At 33.1% G+C, this 18,357-nt stretch overlaps 5 protein-coding genes across 5 annotated transcripts; 3 read left to right on the forward strand and 2 right to left on the reverse strand.

Annotated features, from left to right (window-relative positions):
- Positions 1 to 1,601: 1,601 nt before the first annotated feature.
- On the forward strand, positions 1,602 to 2,057 carry MONOS_17400 (uncharacterized protein; the record flags this gene model as incomplete). Its single annotated transcript, XM_067870318.1, has 3 exons — positions 1,602 to 1,710; positions 1,764 to 1,988; positions 2,053 to 2,057. 3 exons carry the CDS (start codon positions 1,602 to 1,604, stop codon positions 2,055 to 2,057), a joined length of 339 nt encoding a protein of 112 aa, XP_067730018.1.
- Positions 2,058 to 4,269: 2,212 nt separating this feature from the next.
- Positions 4,270 to 4,539, forward strand: MONOS_11922 (uncharacterized protein; the record flags this gene model as incomplete). The annotated part of the gene is made up of 1 exon (XM_067864499.1): positions 4,270 to 4,539. The coding sequence occupies one exon, from the start codon at positions 4,270 to 4,272 to the stop codon at positions 4,537 to 4,539; it is 270 nt and encodes an 89-aa protein (XP_067730019.1).
- Positions 4,540 to 5,325: 786 nt separating this feature from the next.
- MONOS_11921 (uncharacterized protein) lies at positions 5,326 to 5,691 on the reverse strand (the record flags this gene model as incomplete). The annotated part of the gene is made up of 2 exons (XM_067864498.1): positions 5,326 to 5,523; positions 5,617 to 5,691. The coding sequence occupies 2 exons, from the start codon at positions 5,689 to 5,691 to the stop codon at positions 5,326 to 5,328; spliced, it is 273 nt and encodes a 90-aa protein (XP_067730020.1).
- Positions 5,692 to 5,872: 181 nt separating this feature from the next.
- Positions 5,873 to 6,148, forward strand: MONOS_11920 (uncharacterized protein; the record flags this gene model as incomplete). Its single annotated transcript, XM_067864497.1, has 1 exon — positions 5,873 to 6,148. One exon carries the CDS (start codon positions 5,873 to 5,875, stop codon positions 6,146 to 6,148), a length of 276 nt encoding a protein of 91 aa, XP_067730021.1.
- An 11,942-nt stretch (positions 6,149 to 18,090) lies between these two features.
- MONOS_11919 (uncharacterized protein) lies at positions 18,091 to 18,357 on the reverse strand (the record flags this gene model as incomplete). Its single annotated transcript, XM_067864495.1, has 1 exon — positions 18,091 to 18,357. The coding sequence occupies one exon, from the start codon at positions 18,355 to 18,357 to the stop codon at positions 18,091 to 18,093; it is 267 nt and encodes an 88-aa protein (XP_067730022.1).

Genomic DNA, 18,357 nt, shown 5'->3' on the forward strand with positions numbered 1-18,357 from the left:
AGGAATTGAAAATTTGCTTCACTCATAACGAAATTACGCGTTCTCAAATTTTAAATTAAATTGGAATTTCAGATCCTTGAATAAATGTTAAAGATATCACTCCATAATGTTTTGTGACCTCGTTCGCATTCCACAAAATGAACACATTTATTTAATATTTTTTTGATCACAAAAAGTTCATCAAAGGCGCATAATTTTTCAATGAAAATGCCTGAAGTTAAATATTTTGTCCCATATGGATAATTAACAATCATTTTAATCTTCTTTGGTAATTGCTGTTTGCATCATATTCTTTGTTGGTAGAGAAATTCAACAAAATACTTCAGTACCTTGCTTCTTATTCAAAGTCTTTGTCAAAAAAAGATGGTGTTTCCCTTCTGTCGGAGCTATCTTCTTAGATATCTTTAAAAGAACTCAAAGATAACGGCTGGGGCATAACTCCCGGAGAATATTACTATTCATTGGAGAAAAACAAAGCCACAGCACCTACAGCCTTATCAAACAGTGATAAAGATGTTCTTTCAATTAAAAGTTTTTTTTATCTTCATTTTTTTTTAATTTTTCTTTCATTTTTCATTAAAAATACATTTTTTTGTAAATTGTTAAATAAAACATGTATTTTTTGAATGATATTTTTTTTAGATGAAAAAGAGTTTCGAATGGCAGAAAGCTGGCTTTTAAGCCAAAGCTCTTGCAGATGCGAAAACTCGAGAAGGAAAATAACAAGTTTGATTATTGTTTAAATTTTTTTCTTCAAGTTTTTCGTTTAAAAATTTAACAAAATAACTGTTGTCGAATTATTTTTTTAACTTTCAGATTTTGTTTCAAATGAAAAAAAGCCAGAAGATATTGCGAAGCGATTGAGCAATACAGTATGTCATTAAAAAAATAAAAAAGAAGAAGAATCCGAAAAAGAAAATATAGAAAATAAAAAAAAATGAAATGAAAAAAATAAAAGAAAAAACATACAATAAAATAAAAGAAACTTAAAAAAAGAATGAAGTGATAATTTCAAAAGATAAAAAGATAATAAAAGAAAATAATAAAAAAAAATAAAAAAGAAGATAAACAATTAAAAGAAAAATTAATAAATAATAATATAAAATACATAAAAAGCGTAACAAATATTTTTTAAAATCATTTAATCCAAAAAAGCAAATATGAAATTTCCAATTCATTCAAATCAAAACATAACACAACACCATCAAATTTTATCAATGAAAGTTCCAAGGCTACGTCGAGGTGTGCTGGGGGGAGCGTTGGAATGTTGACCAAAATAAAAACAAATATTATCATAAATGATTTTCACAATAAAAAAGAAAAGAATAAAAGAAAAAATAGAAAAGATAAAAAAGAAAATATTGAAAAAAATAAGAAAAATGAAGGACATAGAAATAATGAATATGAAAATAAAAATGGAAATAAATATAGTCTTAAAGAAACAAATGATAATATAAAATATACCCATTTTGAAGATAATTACAATTATTTAGATTTGTCTAACAATAACCTTTTGAGTGATGCATTTTATTTACATAATTTTTATTCAAACATAACCTTTTCCAAAATCAATATTCCCAAATTTTCTTTCGACGAAACTGATGCTGAAGACTTTGGAGCTGCGAGCGGTGCGGATGCTGGTGTGTAAGAGGATGGAAAGACATGTGGGGCTGATGCGTTTAAAGCAGGAAGTGCGAGGGATGCTGAAGTGTTTGGAGCTTGAAGTGAATGCTGGGCTGATGAATCAGAAGATGGTAGGATAGGTGGGATTGATGGATTTCGGTCAACATGCGGGGCTGGTGCTGATGAAGGTGGAGTTGCTATGGAAAAAGAGTTGGGTGGTGGAGAAGTTGGAACGAAAGGAGGGTTGGATGCTGGGGAAATTGGAATGGAAATAGAGTTGGATGGAGGAAAAGAAGGAGTGGAGGGAGGGTTGGATAGAGGGAGTGATGGTGGACATGTCGATGGAAATTCAGAAAATAATATTTGTTTGTTGAAAAATATGAAAAGGAAAAGAAAAGGCTTTGGAGTTTTTTCTCCAAATGATAAAAGATTAATTGAAAAAACCAAAAAAGAATTATTTAATGAAATGAAGAAAGAAGTGGAAGTCAAGATGTCCTATTCGACATTTTGCAAGAAAACAAAAAATTTTATAAAATCAAAGAAAAGGACTGATTTATGTGAAATCTGTGAAAGAGGAAAATATCTAGAAAAGAAAAAGAAAGAAACAGAAAGAAAAGGATTAAAATTGAGCCAAACTGAAGATGATGAATTGAATTTAATAATTCATCATCGAAAAATGGCCCGACATCAAAAATAAAAAAAAATTTTTTTTGGGAAGTTAGAAATTTTATGAAAAAAATGAAGTTTTAATTTTAATGGATTTTAAAGAAAATTGGAGTTTGCCAATTTTTAATAATGAAACTTTTAAATCTTTCTTCACTAAAAAACAATTTTCTCATTAATGTTTTGTTGTTTATTATCTTGATTGTTTTGGAGCTTTACAAAAATGTTGTTTCAATTTTATTTCTGAAATTTTATCTCATGATTATCGTTTTGTTTTGGAGTGTTTAAATAAGTTATTACGTTTCGATATTTTTTCGAATATTTTTTCTTTTCATTTTTTCTGTGATAATGGTCCTCATTTTCGTAATTCACAAATTTTTCATTCACTATTTTCTCCTAATTCTTTATTGTTTTTAAATAAACACTGCTCGCTGTCGTTTTTTGCTGAACATCACGGAAAAAATGAATGTGATTGTAAGTTTGGTTTTTTAACAAATTTAATTAATAATAAACTTGGCAATAAAGTTTTGAATGATATTTTTGATTTAATTGATTTTTTTTGTTATAATTGTGATTCATATTTATTTAACACAAATTCTGTTAATTCATCTTTTTTCATTTCTGATTCTTTAAATAGTAACTTTAATTATTCTTCTTATATTTTTTCTTTTTCTCAAAATCAGGTTAAAAAGAATAATGAAACGAAGCATTATTTTTTAAGGTTTGAATTTATTTATTTATTAATTTATTAAATTATTTATTTTGTCACAAAGAATTAAAAGAAACAAACTGGAATGAAATGAAAATAAAAGGTTTGAAAAATTATTTGTTTTTTTAAAAAGATTCAGGGAAACTTCTCGTATCGCGAATCAGCTGCGAAAATAGCTCAGGGATGTTTGAAATTGAATATAAAATTATGAAAAAATTAGAAACAAAAAAAGAAAAGTTTTTGAAAGAAACGACAATAAAAAAAAATGATTATTTTATTTTAGAAAAAGGATAATTCGGAAAAGGTGTGAAGAAAGAAATTGAAAAGAGAATGAAATTTTTAAATTTACATAAAGAAAAAGAAGTTTTGAATTTTAATAATAATTTTTTTTTTATAATTCAAATAATTCTTTCGATTCAAATTGTTTGACAAGTGAAACAGGTATGTCACAGGTGTGTAATTTAAATTCTAAAAATTCATTTTGTAATTCATTTTCTGATAATCATTCTTTTAACGATTCTATTGAAAATTCTTTTTTTAATTGAAACACTTTTTTAGCAAATTTTCATTGTATAATTTGAAAAAATAGATATGAAGGAATTTTTTTTTTTTTTTTTTTTTTTTTTTTTTGCCTGTTGTGAGTGATTGATAATAATTTTTGTAATAAACAAACTATTAAATTATTTAGTATTAAATTTCAATTTTATTAATTATTAATTATTTTTTATTTTCATTTTTTTTTTTAATTAAACAAACAAATTAATTAATAAAAAATAAAAGTTTAATTAAATGAGAAATAATAAATATTTGTTTATGCTTATCCAATGAATCCGAATTATATTCGGCTGAGGACTAGACTGATTCAATCATGTTGCTTTATTATTTCTTTATAATAGAGTAACTTGCAGGACTTGGGTCCAGAATCAGTTTCCCAGGTAAATAAATGTTTATCATAATTATTATTTATAAAAATGAAAGTTTAAAAAATATTCAGTGAATAATTTAATTTTATGTTGAAATTTTTGTTTTAAATTACGGGTGGAACAAAATTTGGAAAAAGAAAATTTCGCCCCATATCACAGATATTTTGATCAAAACCATCAAGAATGTTTTATTTTCCGATATTTCACAATTTGTCTGGCTTTTTGGAGAACAGAACAAACCTAGATATATTTTCAACGGTTTGTCAGTTTTCTTTTTATCTTTAAGTATTTAATGAATTTTTGTTGTTTTTGGTAAAAAAGGAATAGTATCATAAATAAACATTATTGATTATGATTTTGTATCAATTTCTTGATCAATATTCTGCAGAATCAAAAGAAGAAGCGCCGATTGTTCTTTCTTCCGAAGCAAACAATCTTCAACAATCAGTATTAAACGCCAGCGAAGCAAATGAAGGAGATGAAATAGTACAAGAAGAAAGAAACATTCCAACTGACGCTTCAATCAGCTCATCTTCTTCTGCCTCAGATCCAACAGACTCTTCTGACTCCTCTGATTCTTCTAATTCCTCAGACCATCCACAAACACCCAAACCAGATTAACAAAACATTCCGCAGCAGAAAGAGCGTTCCAGCGCGCTTTCTGCTCTGCACCAGAAAAATACCTTTGATGTGCTGCGGCAAAGCAGCAAGCTCAAATCCACCAGCGATCCGGACTACCACATCCCTCCTGCCACCCTCACCAGTGAGGAAAATCTGATTTCAATGTTGATCATCTCTCATTAGATGCAGCAGCCTTCATTCTTGCACACGGTTGTGCTTGTGAACCAAACAGAAGGGCTTGATATGTCAGATAAAGAATTTATTCCGTTTCTTCGCTTTCATCATCAATGACATATTCCTTAACAAATTCTTCTTTATCTGCTTCTTCGGCTTCTTGTTGTTCTCGTGCACACAACAAGACCATTCATCCTGGAATGTTCTTCCCAACATCACTAATTCTTCACCACTTGTCTGAGATGCTCGAAAACTGCTGCTCCATCAGCCATGTTTCTGTCTTGTAGCTCATCGAACTCTTTCATCTGAATGCACAATTTATCCTCACCAACTGCAATTGTATTCTCCTCCTTACAATCACATCTGTGATGCTCACAATTGCATCATCGCTTTTCTCTGTCCCTGCAATCTCTTCATGCTTCTTCGACTCCAGTTCAAAGTTAAAAATTCTGTCTCTTCTCGAAGCAACACAAACGGACAGGCAAAGCAAGAAGATGATCCACAAAACATTCAGCGGAGCCTCGTCGAGTGCGAATACTGAAACATATCGTACAGAAAAGGACTGTAATCTCCAATTGCTCGCCACTCCAATCATCACAAATGCATATACCATCATTCGCGAGCTGCTGAACCTTCTGGGAAAATGTCAGAGAGAATAGTCAAACGGCTTGACACCACAAATTCAAAGTCACTTTCATCACATTCTGACAGTTCCAACGCCATCAAAGACAAATCAAATGGAATTGAAACAGAAGGTGAACAGCAGTCTCCGTCTTCTTCACTTTCCAAAGTGTCATCGAGCCAGAGCTCCTATTTATCAACATCAAAATCATCTGCACCTGTTCAACAGCCCCCTATTCTGCACTTTTCATCATCATCATTTTCTTCTACTTCGATTCAAACTGCACTGTCAACTTCTCCCCTTATTAATTGTAATGCAGTCATTTCACCTCCTCCTCCATCTCCTCCTCTTTCCATCACTGATTTATCTTCTCAAATTCAACCCAATCTTTTCTTTCTTTTGCACACTGCTCAAAGAAGCTCACTTTTCAGCTCTGTCTTTCTGAACGATCACTATGTTGGTGATGTGCTTCTGATTGTTTGACTTCATTTTGCATCTATTCAAAACAAGGCTCCATCCTGAACTGCTTCGTGCGCAATGATTTCGTCCTTCCAAGCGCAATCGCATTCAACACCTGAACTCGATTCCTCGTTTTATTTTGATTCCTCTCCGTCTTCGCAGCTCATTCCGCTTGTGTCTGCCTCTCTTTACATCCTCACCACACTTCTGACTGCTGCTGAGTCCACAAGAGCAGTCGCCACGACTCTTACACTCATTTTCATGGACAATCCGGTTGGCTTCATTCATTTCTTTGTGTTTGCAGAACAACTGCTGGGCATGGGGAAGGAGAAAAAGAAAGAGGAAAGCGAATAATGCTTTCCAAAAGAGAATGCTTATTCGCTGCTTGCGCCATCACATTCGTCCGAGACAACCAAAAAGGTTTCTTCGTTCTATCTTTCTTTCCTGTCAGATCTGCCTTCGCTTGAAACTCTTTCCTCGTCCTCTGCTTCTTCTCTGCTTCTTCTGATGATAGGTTCTTCCTTTGTGCGATGCTGCTTCTCCCTCTAGTTCTCCACATTTCCAAACAAAGTTCTCCATTTGTTCTCCATTGAGCTTGCTCTAACAACTTTTTGTCATTTGCTTTTAGGACTACAGACACTCACTCAACTCTTGTTGTTCTCTTCGCTGCCAATGATCCTCACTCTCAGATTACGAATTGAACACTGGGACAGCTTGAATTTGGAGGAATGCATACACTCAATGAAATCTATTTGAGCGTCGATGGATTCGTTATCTATTTGAAGCACTTTGAAAGAAAAGCTGGCAAAGTCGATAGTGCAAACAGAAAATCAGATGAAAAGAAAGAAAATTGCTCGTCCATTAATTAGCATCCAATCTCCAGACATCATCGTTCCATCATCCGTGTCTTCATTTTAACTAATTGGTGCATCGCAGGCTTCAAATGAGAATCGAAATCTTCAAACATTTCTGGTGTCTGTTTAGCCCAGTTCATCTGTTCAGCATTCAACTTTGTCATCCCAAGTGTCATCACCTTTTTACAACCGAACTCGAGAGCTGTTGACTCCCACGCTGAACTTCATATTTTCTTAGTCCTGTTTCCATTCTGTGCTGTTCTATCCGCTCCATTCGACAATTTCTGATCTTCTCACTTCGTTACCCTCTAACGTCATGCAAGTGCGTTCTGCCTATTTGTCAATCACTCTTCTCTCATCTTCTCTCATCTTCTCTTTCCCTCCTCAATTTGAACAGGTGAACGCCTGCTCAGTCACCTCCTTCAAATCCTGCTGTCATGTGGATGTTCCATCGTCAATTGGTTGAGCAAGAATTCAGAAAAAGGAAAGGTGCTGTAATGGAAGAGCGAGACAGACTGAATTAGCTGGATGAAAAAAGCCACTTTGAGGCTGAAGAGGAAGTGGAAGAGACAGATAAAGGATCGACAGAAAAACGTATTGATCTTGCGACGCAGAAAAAGATTGGGGGGATTGCTGATTTGGCAACTGATGCGTTATCGGCAGTGGCAAACAAATCTGCAAAGTTAACATCAGCCATCGGGGGAATGTTTTCATTTCTCGGTGGAAAGAAGAATAAAGATGATGAAGATGCAGATGATGAGTCATATGAAGAAAGCGAAAAAGAAAGAGAAGAAAATGAAGCTGAAGCCTAGGGAAAAGAAGACAACATACAGAAAACTTCAGAAACTCAATCGACAACCAATAAAGATCAGGAATCGTATGAGGCAAATGAATCTTCAAGTGATCGAAAGATAGTTGCTGCAAATAATGCTTCACAGTCTCCTTCCAACACATTTCAATCCGTTCCAAAATCACACTCAAAAGTTAAGGGTGCATCATCTTGTTCCACTTCCTCTCTTTCTCTTTATGCTTCTTTTCCTTTATTCCTTCTTCCTTTTTTTGTTTATCTTGCAGATGAGATTGAAGTCATCTGTATTCATCGACTCACTCGAATAGCTTCTGTTGATTTCAGCCTGCTTCCACAGTCTCCTTCAAGAAAAATATATTCACATTGTTCACGTTGCGATGATTATGCATTGAATATTGTTCACAAAGTGCTCATAACAAAATCATCTGATCAAACTTTTTCACCAAGTCAGCAGATTTCGATTGAAACTACTTCTTGGCAATCAAATAAGCACAACAACCAAGAGATTCCGTTCTCATATCTAATAGCAGTTAGAAATTCGAAGAGATCTGCATCTTCTAATTCTTTTACTCCTCTGAAGGATGCTGTGTTCCCTGTTCTGTCTGCAACGGAAATCAATGCAAGAAGACGATGTGAAGGAGAAAGTTCGAATGATTCTGCAATCGATTATGAGAATGATGATTATCCTTCGAATTTATTCACAACTCGAACTCATCAATTAAACAAAATTCCCTTTATCCATTCAGTGAGTTGAATTCTGTGGGAGCATCGTCACTTTTCCAAGTTGTCCAAAAGCTTTTCAATCTGCCTTTTTCTTTTTCCACGTCACTTTCATCACCTCCTGTCCGTCACACCTGGCTAGTTTGCTTTCTCTGATACAGAATGTGTCACTATGGTCAGCCTCCTTCAACTTCCTCATTCCGCTCGAAAAGAGCATCCTCAACAGCTTTACGCTTGGAATGTCGCAACTCACAGACTTTGTCTCCAACCTGGCTGTCAACGAGGAAGCATACCGAGGCAGCTCGCAGTTCTGCTTTGAAGAGATGTGTGTTGGTTTGGAGATGATGAATGTGCCGTCTGCTTTTGCATACGTGCCTCCTTAGTCTGCGCCATCTCTGCGTCTCCTACGCCGAGTCGCTTTCATTTTGGAGGGAGATCCAGAAAAGCCTCTTTTCCCTTCGTTCTCTTCCAGCGAACTGCTGCCATCCCGTGTTTATTCTTCCTCGTTAAGCAAACAGCATTGATGTAAACTTGGATAGTGCTTTTTCTATGAGCAATGACGAACTTCTCCATGCAAATCGTCTCACAATATGAATCACTCATTAATTTTCGTTAATGAAAAAAACCACTTCATCATTGTTATTTAAATATTCGAATATTGAAATTGTTGTTTATTAAGTTAGATTCTCAGTGAATTGTAAAAAATCGATAGAGAGATAAGAGAAAATGAAAGTTGCAAGTTGTGGTGGTTGATAATTTTTTCTTCTTTTGTGGGTTTTGTTAAGGAAGAGTTATTGGCTTATTTGGTGAACCAATTGTTTTATTCTTCATCCCGCTCCTGAGAAGTTTCAATTGAAAGGATTGTTTTATTTGCTTCAATTTTTCTTGAAACTTTTTTTCTAAAGCATTTTGACGTTGTTGAACATAATATTGAGTCCATTCTTTATATAACTCTGATCCTTCGGTTTTAATATGTCTTGTTATCAAAGAGTTATACACGTTCCTCTTTGTTGTTTGTGATTGTTCTTTCATTTCTTTCCTTTTCATCTTTTGATCCTCGGATATTTCATCTGCATTTTGGTTATTGGACTTTCCTTCATATTCTTTAAATTCATCTCCTTCAACGAGTTCATTTTCGTCATGCTTGAAATGAAGTCGTTCGTTACAACGCTGATTTTGCATGCTATTCAAATAATCACCATGCCTATCATCGCCCTTGTTTTCCAATGAGCAAAACTCAGTATCTGCGAAAGCAACATCATTGAATTTATCGGACGAACTATCCTCTTCAAAGAAATCATTGGATGCAGATATATCTTTTTATCATTTTCATCAACGGAACATTTTTCATGATTGCTATCAGTGTTATTTGATTCTTCTGTTTCTTTTTCATTGATTCTGTTTCTCTTTGTTCTTTTTGGTAATTTATCAAGATCATCCGTATCATATAAAACACATTCTTGATTTGATTTTTCTTCATCCATTTTTTTCATCTCGTATAATTCATTCATCTGCTTCTTTTCTTATTTTTGAATAGTTTCAATCTTTTTTTCACAATCTTCGAAAGTCTTTAAAAATGTGTTCAGTTCTTTAATAATTACTGTTGATAAATCGCTTGTAATTTTTGTTGACTTTTGTGAATATTGAATCTATATATATGAATTCATATATATGTGTAATTATTTTTGAAAAGTCGCAAATGTTTAATCTTCAAATTAATCAAAAATTTCATATCTTGATCAAATTTCGGTTCTGGCTCATGCAACTTCACCTAAGCGGAGGATATAATTTGACAATGTTATTTTACACATTCCTGTAAAGTTGCATGAGCGGGAACCGAAATTTGATCAAGATATGAAATTTTTTATTTGTTTAAAAAAATAAATATTTTGGACTGTTAAAAAAGAATCACACATAATATGTGTGATTATTTTCGAAATCATATTTTTTCTGTCAAAAATTTCGGTTTGAATTTTTGTCATTTATATTCATCTATAAAACGTTCAAAGTGGTTGACACTGTTGAGTACAAATCCTTCTTTTTCTTTTCCACTTTATGCTGACCATATATCAAAAACCAATTTTCATGTTTATCAATATTGTTTTTCACACATTTAATAATTGCCTTTTCTGTTCTGTCTAAAATAGATTCAATTTTTATTTTTTGTATTCTTTTCTTTTTCTTTTCTTTCAACAATTCCCCAGAGCCATTGTTGCTCTCTGATTCTTCCAATTCCGTTCTTTCTTTGAGTAATAAATGTTTCGTCAAGTTCTACGTTTCTATCCATTCCGAATTTATCATTTCGATTCATTTCAATAAATATACAAATTCATTTCATCAGTTCGTTGAATTTCAACACAGAAAATTTTGAAGTATTTGTTTCTTTAACTGTTTCTTCCACAGAGTGCCTGAACCAAAAATAGTTGACAAAATACATTGTCTAAAAAGGACAAAGTTTTATTATTTCAAAGATTGAATTTTTATTCCAACAGTACTCTTTTTGACATTTCAAACATCTATATGTATAAATTTTTTGAAAAGTTCCTTTTGATTATTTTTCTAAATAAAATTTCATATTTCGATCAAATTTCTGTTTCCACTCACGAATCTTCTTGAGAATGTTTGAAATTGCATTATCCAGAAATAGATTCCATATTAGTGAAGTTATGTATATGTTAACAAAAATCTGAGCAAAATATGGAATTTTTGATTTATTAGAAAATTAAACGTTTGCGACTTTTCAAAAAGAATAACACTGCTTTTCAGATTTATTGAAATTGATAAAAAGACAATTGGATTTTGGGGGAGTGTGGTAAGAGTTGTGTGCATGAATATGTGGAATGAGAGCCAAGTCCAAATAGGAGGTGAAGGAAAGACAGTAGAGATTGATGAGGCTGTCTGGAGAAGGAGAAAATTCAAGAGAGGAAGGAAAAAAGAGCAGATTAGGATTTTTGGACGGGAAGAGAGTTTGGAAGGTGAAGGAGCTGGTTTCAGGCACGTGATGATTGTGCACAATTGCAGAAAAGAAACTTTGTTACCAATCATACTGGAAAGAATACGCCCCGGAACAACAATCATGTCTGATAAGTTGAATGCTTATTCCACTTTGAATCCTCACAATTACACACACAAAACGGTGTGTCACAAACGATATAATGTGGAAAATGAAAGTGGAGCTTGCACCAATACAATTGATTGATCGTGGGACACTCTCTGATTGCATTTTCCTTACATATAGAGTAAGGAAATCACTGATGCATGATCATTTGGCTATTTTGATGGTGAAATAAACGAAAGATTATGAATTTTCCGATATTTTGATGCACATTTCAAACTATAAACCTGTGGAACCCCATGCGCCTGAACCAGAACCTGACACAGAAGACGAAAATACTGACATTCCTGGAATTAATGATATTTTTCATGAAGGATTGAATGACGAAGAACCATCAGGATTAACTTAAGATGAAGAAAAAACCTCTGATGATAAACCTTAAAAATTTTGAAATTACAAATTATTATTATTTATATTCTTTTCAAATAAATATTTCCGATACTCAACAGCACACAATATTATCAAAAATAATGTCAATGATTCATGGAAAAGTTGGTTAAAATATAAATAAAACCTCCCATATCATACATATGCACCCAAAAATTAAATAATGAATAATCTTGATTCTATTTTTTAATTTCAATAAATGGCTGAGCCTTCCTGAAATAATTCTTTCGTTTGAGTTTTGATCAAAATTAAAAAACACTTTTTCCAAGAATTTTAGAATAAATAACAGGAACAGTGAAGAACAACTAACATTCACATTGTATCAAAAACGAATAATAATTTAACAAATGATATAAAACTATTTTCTGTTTATTCTTTCACTAAACAAGAATAAAAATTCTAGTCAATGTCACATTTGGTGGATCTGCCATTTTTTTGCAGATTTTTTTTGATAATGAAAAAGAAGCAATTTATATATTATTGATTCTTGTCAAATGTGTGAGAAAAGTTGTTTAAATCAAGAAAATATTAGTATTTTTTTTTGAAAAAATACAAAAAAAACATTTATTCTATGCATTCTGAAGTCGATGTACCATCACCTACTCCTAATTCATCAGAACTCGAAAGAGAGAGTAATTTTCAGAGTTGATCTCAATAATGTCATCAATATCAAGCAAATTTGGTTCGTCGTTATTTTCATCATTATCATCGTCATCATCAATTTCTTCATGTTTTTTGTGAACCAACTCAACAAATACAGAAAAGGTCAAATTAAAGCAGTTTTTGACAACAAATGAAGATATGAAACCTTGAATAAATGCATCTCTCATTCCAAAATCTGTTAGAAATTCCCTGAAATGATGCCACATCCCATCGACAAAGTTTGTGCATGCTCCAGTTGCAGGATCCACATAGTGTCAAACGTGCACAACAATTTTTTTGAATATAGCCTTCTTTTGCCAATGTTGCATATGCTCTCCAAGAATCACTCACTACAGTCGTTCCAGGCAAATATGTGCTGTTTAATAATTGGCAAAAAAGAGTTTCTTGAACGATCTTTGACGATTCATAGCATTATTTTCCCAACTTGCTGACCCTCTCTTCTTTCGATTGCTTAAAAAATCCATTGTTGCATCTTAAGCCTTCCTCTTCACTATTTTCTATGACGTAATAAGCATTCATCTATTTCTACTGTCTTACCTTCACCTCCAAGTTGCATAGGCTTGTTGACAAAAGACTGTGTGAAAGCATATCTGCATGCACTGAACCAAAAACAAACTGAGTGCATGTGGATATTCAACAGAAAACAAGTTTGTTTTATGGCCATTCCAATCCTAAAAAAAGAATAATCATCGTCACTTTTCCAATTTTGATATGCATTTTAAAAACTTTCTTCCATGAAATAATGAACGATTCACACTCCATTTTTTGCACCTCCAAAATCTTTTTTTTTTGTTTTCTCTCAGATTAAATTCATTGGAATTTTGTGTCTTCTTCATCTCGAAACTTTTCCTTTCAGTTTGTTTCCAACATCCATTGCCAAGCTTTATTTTGGCATGAGCTGAATTTACGCGTAAATCTCTATTTCTCTTTAAACTTTGATGATTGATTTATAACTAATTGTTAATAACATACACACAAACCTGACCTTGCGGAAATGAGATGTTGATATATCATGAAGATTATTTATTTTTGGCAATTTTTTCACAAAAAATAGGTGAGATCAAAAAATTTTTAAAAGAAAATGTCAAAGATACGAGAAACAAAAGACGTGATCTCAAACATGAATTTCTTGTTTGCTAATTTGGTACGCATTTGGAAGTGGATTTTCGAGCATGGACTTCTTCCTGATACTGGGGAATGTGAACACTGCAAATTGAAAAAACTATTGTGCAAAAGAGACAACGCATATTTTCTAAAGTGCAAAAAGTGCCTGAAAACTACATCTGTATTAAAAGGAACAACATTATCAAAGGCAAAAACAACAGTTAATAAGATTATGCATGTGTTTCTGCTGTTTTGGCTGGAATTAAGCATTAAGCAAACTTGTTTTTTGTTATATCTGGATAGAAACACCGTTTCATTCTATTATAATATTTGCAGGGAAGTTTGTGTTGATGTGCTATTCAAGAACCCAATAAAAATTGGAGGAGTGGGGAAGGAGGTGGAAATTGACGAAATGTTGTGGAGAAGAACGAAATACAACAGAGGAAAAAGGAAAAAGCAAGTTTGGATTTTTGGTAGAGTTGAAAGATCTGAAAAACATTTTGAAAGATCTTTTATAGTGGGAGTTCCAAAAATGAACAAAGAAATGTTTGAAGCTGCTATCAAAGAGCACATTTCCCCTCACACAACGATATTCAACATTGAATGGAAGGCCTGTAATTATTTGGATGAAAAAGGTTTTATTCACAAAACCGTTTGCTATAAGAGACATTTTGTCAATCTGGAAAATAAATCAGTCTATACGAATACAGTGGAAGGTTTTTTGAAAGCACTTTTGGAAATATCTTCCCAGATTTGGAATCCGAACAAGATTTCTTCAACAATATATAGCATCTTTCATTGTTCGTTCGATAAGTTTGCTGACTTTTAATCAACTCGTTGAATCTGCAATCCATTTGAACATCGAAAACGAAGAAATGGTTGCTGAGGAAGACGAAAATAATCTCGAAAAGGCTAACGAAGAGGAAGAAATCCCTGATATGGATGATCTTCCTGATGAAGATACTGATTTCGGTGCAGATGATGGAGCAGACGCATCAGAATGGTCTGATAATTAATTCTTTTTCTCCAATTTCATACGCTTTTTAAAAAATAAAAAATAATTCGAAAATATTATCACACATTTTTAATTGAAATTAGAAAAAAAATTATTCATAAAAATACAACGAGCTATTTGTGCAAGATAAAAATACGACAGAATGATCAAGAATTGCAACATCTTTCTTCGTATCAATTATAAAGTGTTTACTTTAGGAACGCGTATATTCTGCATTTGCCTTTATTTTCTTTTTGAAATGCCTTAAATAGCTAATGAACTTCTTTTCGATTCATTTGAAGTTTCGATCAAAGAGAAAAATAATGATCACATTATTTAACTGAAAAATTCCATAATTTTTTAAAATATCAACACATTTCTGCACTTCAATTTTCCTTAAATGTTACATATTAATACCATTTAATAATTAATAATGCATTTCAAACAAAAAAAATAACGTCTTCCAAAGGTGACACTTGCCTATATTCCAAATATTCCGTATTCCATTAATGTTTTGTTAATTGATTATGGTTAGTGTTAATAATTGTGGACACTTTCAATGACTTTGGACAGCTGTATTATCTCAACAACTATTGATTGTTTCTTTTTGATAATTAACCCAATTATTCCTTTAATAAATATGAACTTTACAACCATACGAAAATGAGACAACTTGTTTCCAAAAATAGAGAAAAAAACAATTTTTGTTTTCAAAGAAACTCTGAGAAATCAGATTTGACGAGTTTCTCCGAAAACCAAAATTAATTATTTCAAAATTTCATTGTGATATGTGAATGAAAAAACGATTTGTATTAGTTCACATTCATCGAGGGAATAATTTGGTGAATTGTCAAAAAGAAACTATCAACGGTTGTTGAGATAATGCAACTGTCCACAGTTATTGAATGTGTCCACCATTTTTACACAAACTATATTGTTCTTTTTTGATTAAAAACTTGCAAAATGATTGTTTGAACTTTCATGTTTGACATCTCCACTAGCATTAACAAGAATCTTTTATTGACGTTATTTCTTATCATTTTTGCATTAGATGAATTGTGAATTAAAAAATTATAAAAAAAATTGTTGGATTATTTAAAAATTACCCAATAATTATAAAATCGTCTCTGGAAATTTTGTAATATTTGGGGAATTATGCAATAACTCAGGTGGACATATTTTTTATTGTGAAAAAATTTATTATGCATATACATGAAGTTTTTCAAATCATATTTTCGAAAATTTTTCTGTTGTTTATTATTATTATTAATTAAAGAAATAATTTTTTTAACAAAATTATTTTGAAATAATGAATGATTTCTAGAAACAAGCTTTGGAATGCAATTATGTTCCTTTTCAAATTAATTGTTTTTAAAGGTTGAAGGTTTTAACAGCAATTTTTTTTTCAGAAAAATGATAAAGGACAAATTTTCTCAAAAATCACCAAGAATCAAAATATTTACCGATTGGAGAAAACATGAAACACTCAGCGGACATTATTAATCTTTACATATTCAAAATTTCACAAACGAAAAAGATTATCTATGATAAACTTCAACATCCAAAATAAAATGACTCTTGAAAGAAAATTTTGATGTTATTTTTTGATCAATTTAAAAATTGATTATCCGGTGAAATAAGATTTGTTGCATTTTATCATGAATGTTTCTGAACAAGACATTTGATGTTCGATATGTTTCACAAGATTTAACGTTGAAAAATTATTTTGATTTGAAAAAACTTATTCTTTCATTTTCACTGTTTTTCTTGGTTAAAGCACTTCAAACGAAAAATACCCCTCATTAAGGTTAAAGAGAATTGAATAATCTTCAAATAAAAGGAAAAACGAAATGGATGCAACAGAAAGTTAGTCCTTTTCATTGTGCGAATGGATTGGTTGCACATCGCAACAAGGAGGCGCACTTCATGGATATTATAATTCAGATGCTATTTTGTCTGTTAAAAATCCGTCATTCACTGAATGCAATGCATTTTCTAAAGAGGTGGAGGAATATATGAAATGAATATTGCCAAATGGATTTTGCTCCATGCTCCATTCACACAATGTTTTGAAGCAAAAGCAAGCTCAGATGGTTGCGGCGGTGGAGGAATTCAGTTTGAAAACGTTTATTCACAATCAATGGTTGATGATTGTTCCTTTCAATATTGCTCATCCTTCGTTGCCGGATGGGCAATTGATCAGCATCCAACAAAAACTCAAAGACAAAATAAATGTGGAATTGATTCGTTTATTTTTCAATTGCAGATGCAACGGAACAGCTACTGGAATTGGATGAACGATTGAACATTGGCTTTTAATGAACATAGTCTTAATGTTTACTGCCTGTTCTTCAACTGCTTTTCGATGACAGCAGGAGGTGTTTTTGGCTCACAAATAAATACAGTTAATAAAGGAATTTTATTTTTCTACTGTTTTTTCCACAATAACCCATGTGTTAAAGGTGGACATGACATTCTTCTTCAAAACTCTTCACCATACAACATTCATCAAAGCTGTTATTCGAACAGATATACAGAAAACAGAGTTAGCACAAACTCGGGTTCAATCATTGATTGAAGTGAATGGCTTAATAATGTTGGCGGACGAACCAGATTTGTTTTTTCAACTGCAGCACAACCAAATTCCAAAGGCACTTTTTCATGTGGAATCAATGAAAGCTATCTTTTAAATGCTATCACCCATTATTTGACCAAACTTATTCCTGACTATGGGACGGATGAAGATACTCGCAGGAACGATTACAGAGACTAGAAAGGTGGACTACAGTCCTAACACTTTCACAATATACGGCCAAAGTGATATGAGAACAGCAATCCAAACGAAATTAAAAGAGCCAGGCTTATCACTTTTTTTGGTATCAACAGGCACATGGACTGTTAGGGACTTTGTTCTTTTGCACAACTCAGCTCATGCTAATAATCGCGGCTCAAAGATATTTGCGATTACTGGAGCAGGGGTACTGAAAAAAAGCGCGTTGAACATATCAGCTGGAAGCTGACTCTCCACAATAATGAAATTTTCCACAAATTTCACTAATATATTTTTTATCAAGAATTTTAAATGGAAAATGTTAACTGAGCATAGATCATCAAAAATATTACTTTATTTACACCTTCTTTTCCAATTAAAGTTTCATTATCGCATTTTGAATTTGCCTTTTGCGGGATTTCGAGAAAAATAAGGAATGAACGAGTTGTTCATGTGAAAAGAATAAGAAAGACTCAATTGAATGGGAACGAGGTTGAGCCTATGAAGATTGCGTTGTTGTTCTAAGATCATCCACCATCTCGAGTGCTCGCGCTGTTATCCACGCTGTTAACTCCACCTATCACTCACGCGCAACATTCCCCACATCCCAATCGATGAGATGCACTGCAAACAGAAACAGAACAGAGTAGTTCCCCTCAAAGTCAAACGTGATATTGTGCTCCCGGCAGTTCGAAAAGAACTGCCCGTGCGACACACGCGACAGCTCCAGCTGGAAGAACGGCAGCACTATCACAATGCTGTGTGTCGCTGCTGGAGAGAGACAGGCACACGCCTGTGCAGAGGCACTGGCTGAGCCACACGCAGTCTGAGTACACTCTCTCCACACCTACCACCTGGCGCGGAGATGCCGACATGCGTTCTCAGCTCGAAGAGCCCTGAGGCGGAGCACAGGCAGAATGCGCAGAATCAGAGGAAGAAACACGCACTTGCAAAGCGGCTGTGCTACTGCGGAGCGAAAGGAGGTAGTTTCCAGACGCGATCTCGATGCCCCCCTGCAGCAGATACGACATCCACCGGAATGCCGACGACGCTGCCAGCGGACCCATCGAAAGATCCACAGCACACATCCGCAGCGACTCCCACTCGTCCACAAACACACAATACGAAACACAAAACACAACTATCAT

The sequence above is a fragment of the Monocercomonoides exilis genome, assembly GCF_001643675.1.
Source record: "Monocercomonoides exilis strain PA203 chromosome Unknown scaffold15-1837935, whole genome shotgun sequence".
Classification (NCBI taxonomy): Eukaryota; Preaxostyla; order Oxymonadida; family Polymastigidae; genus Monocercomonoides; species Monocercomonoides exilis.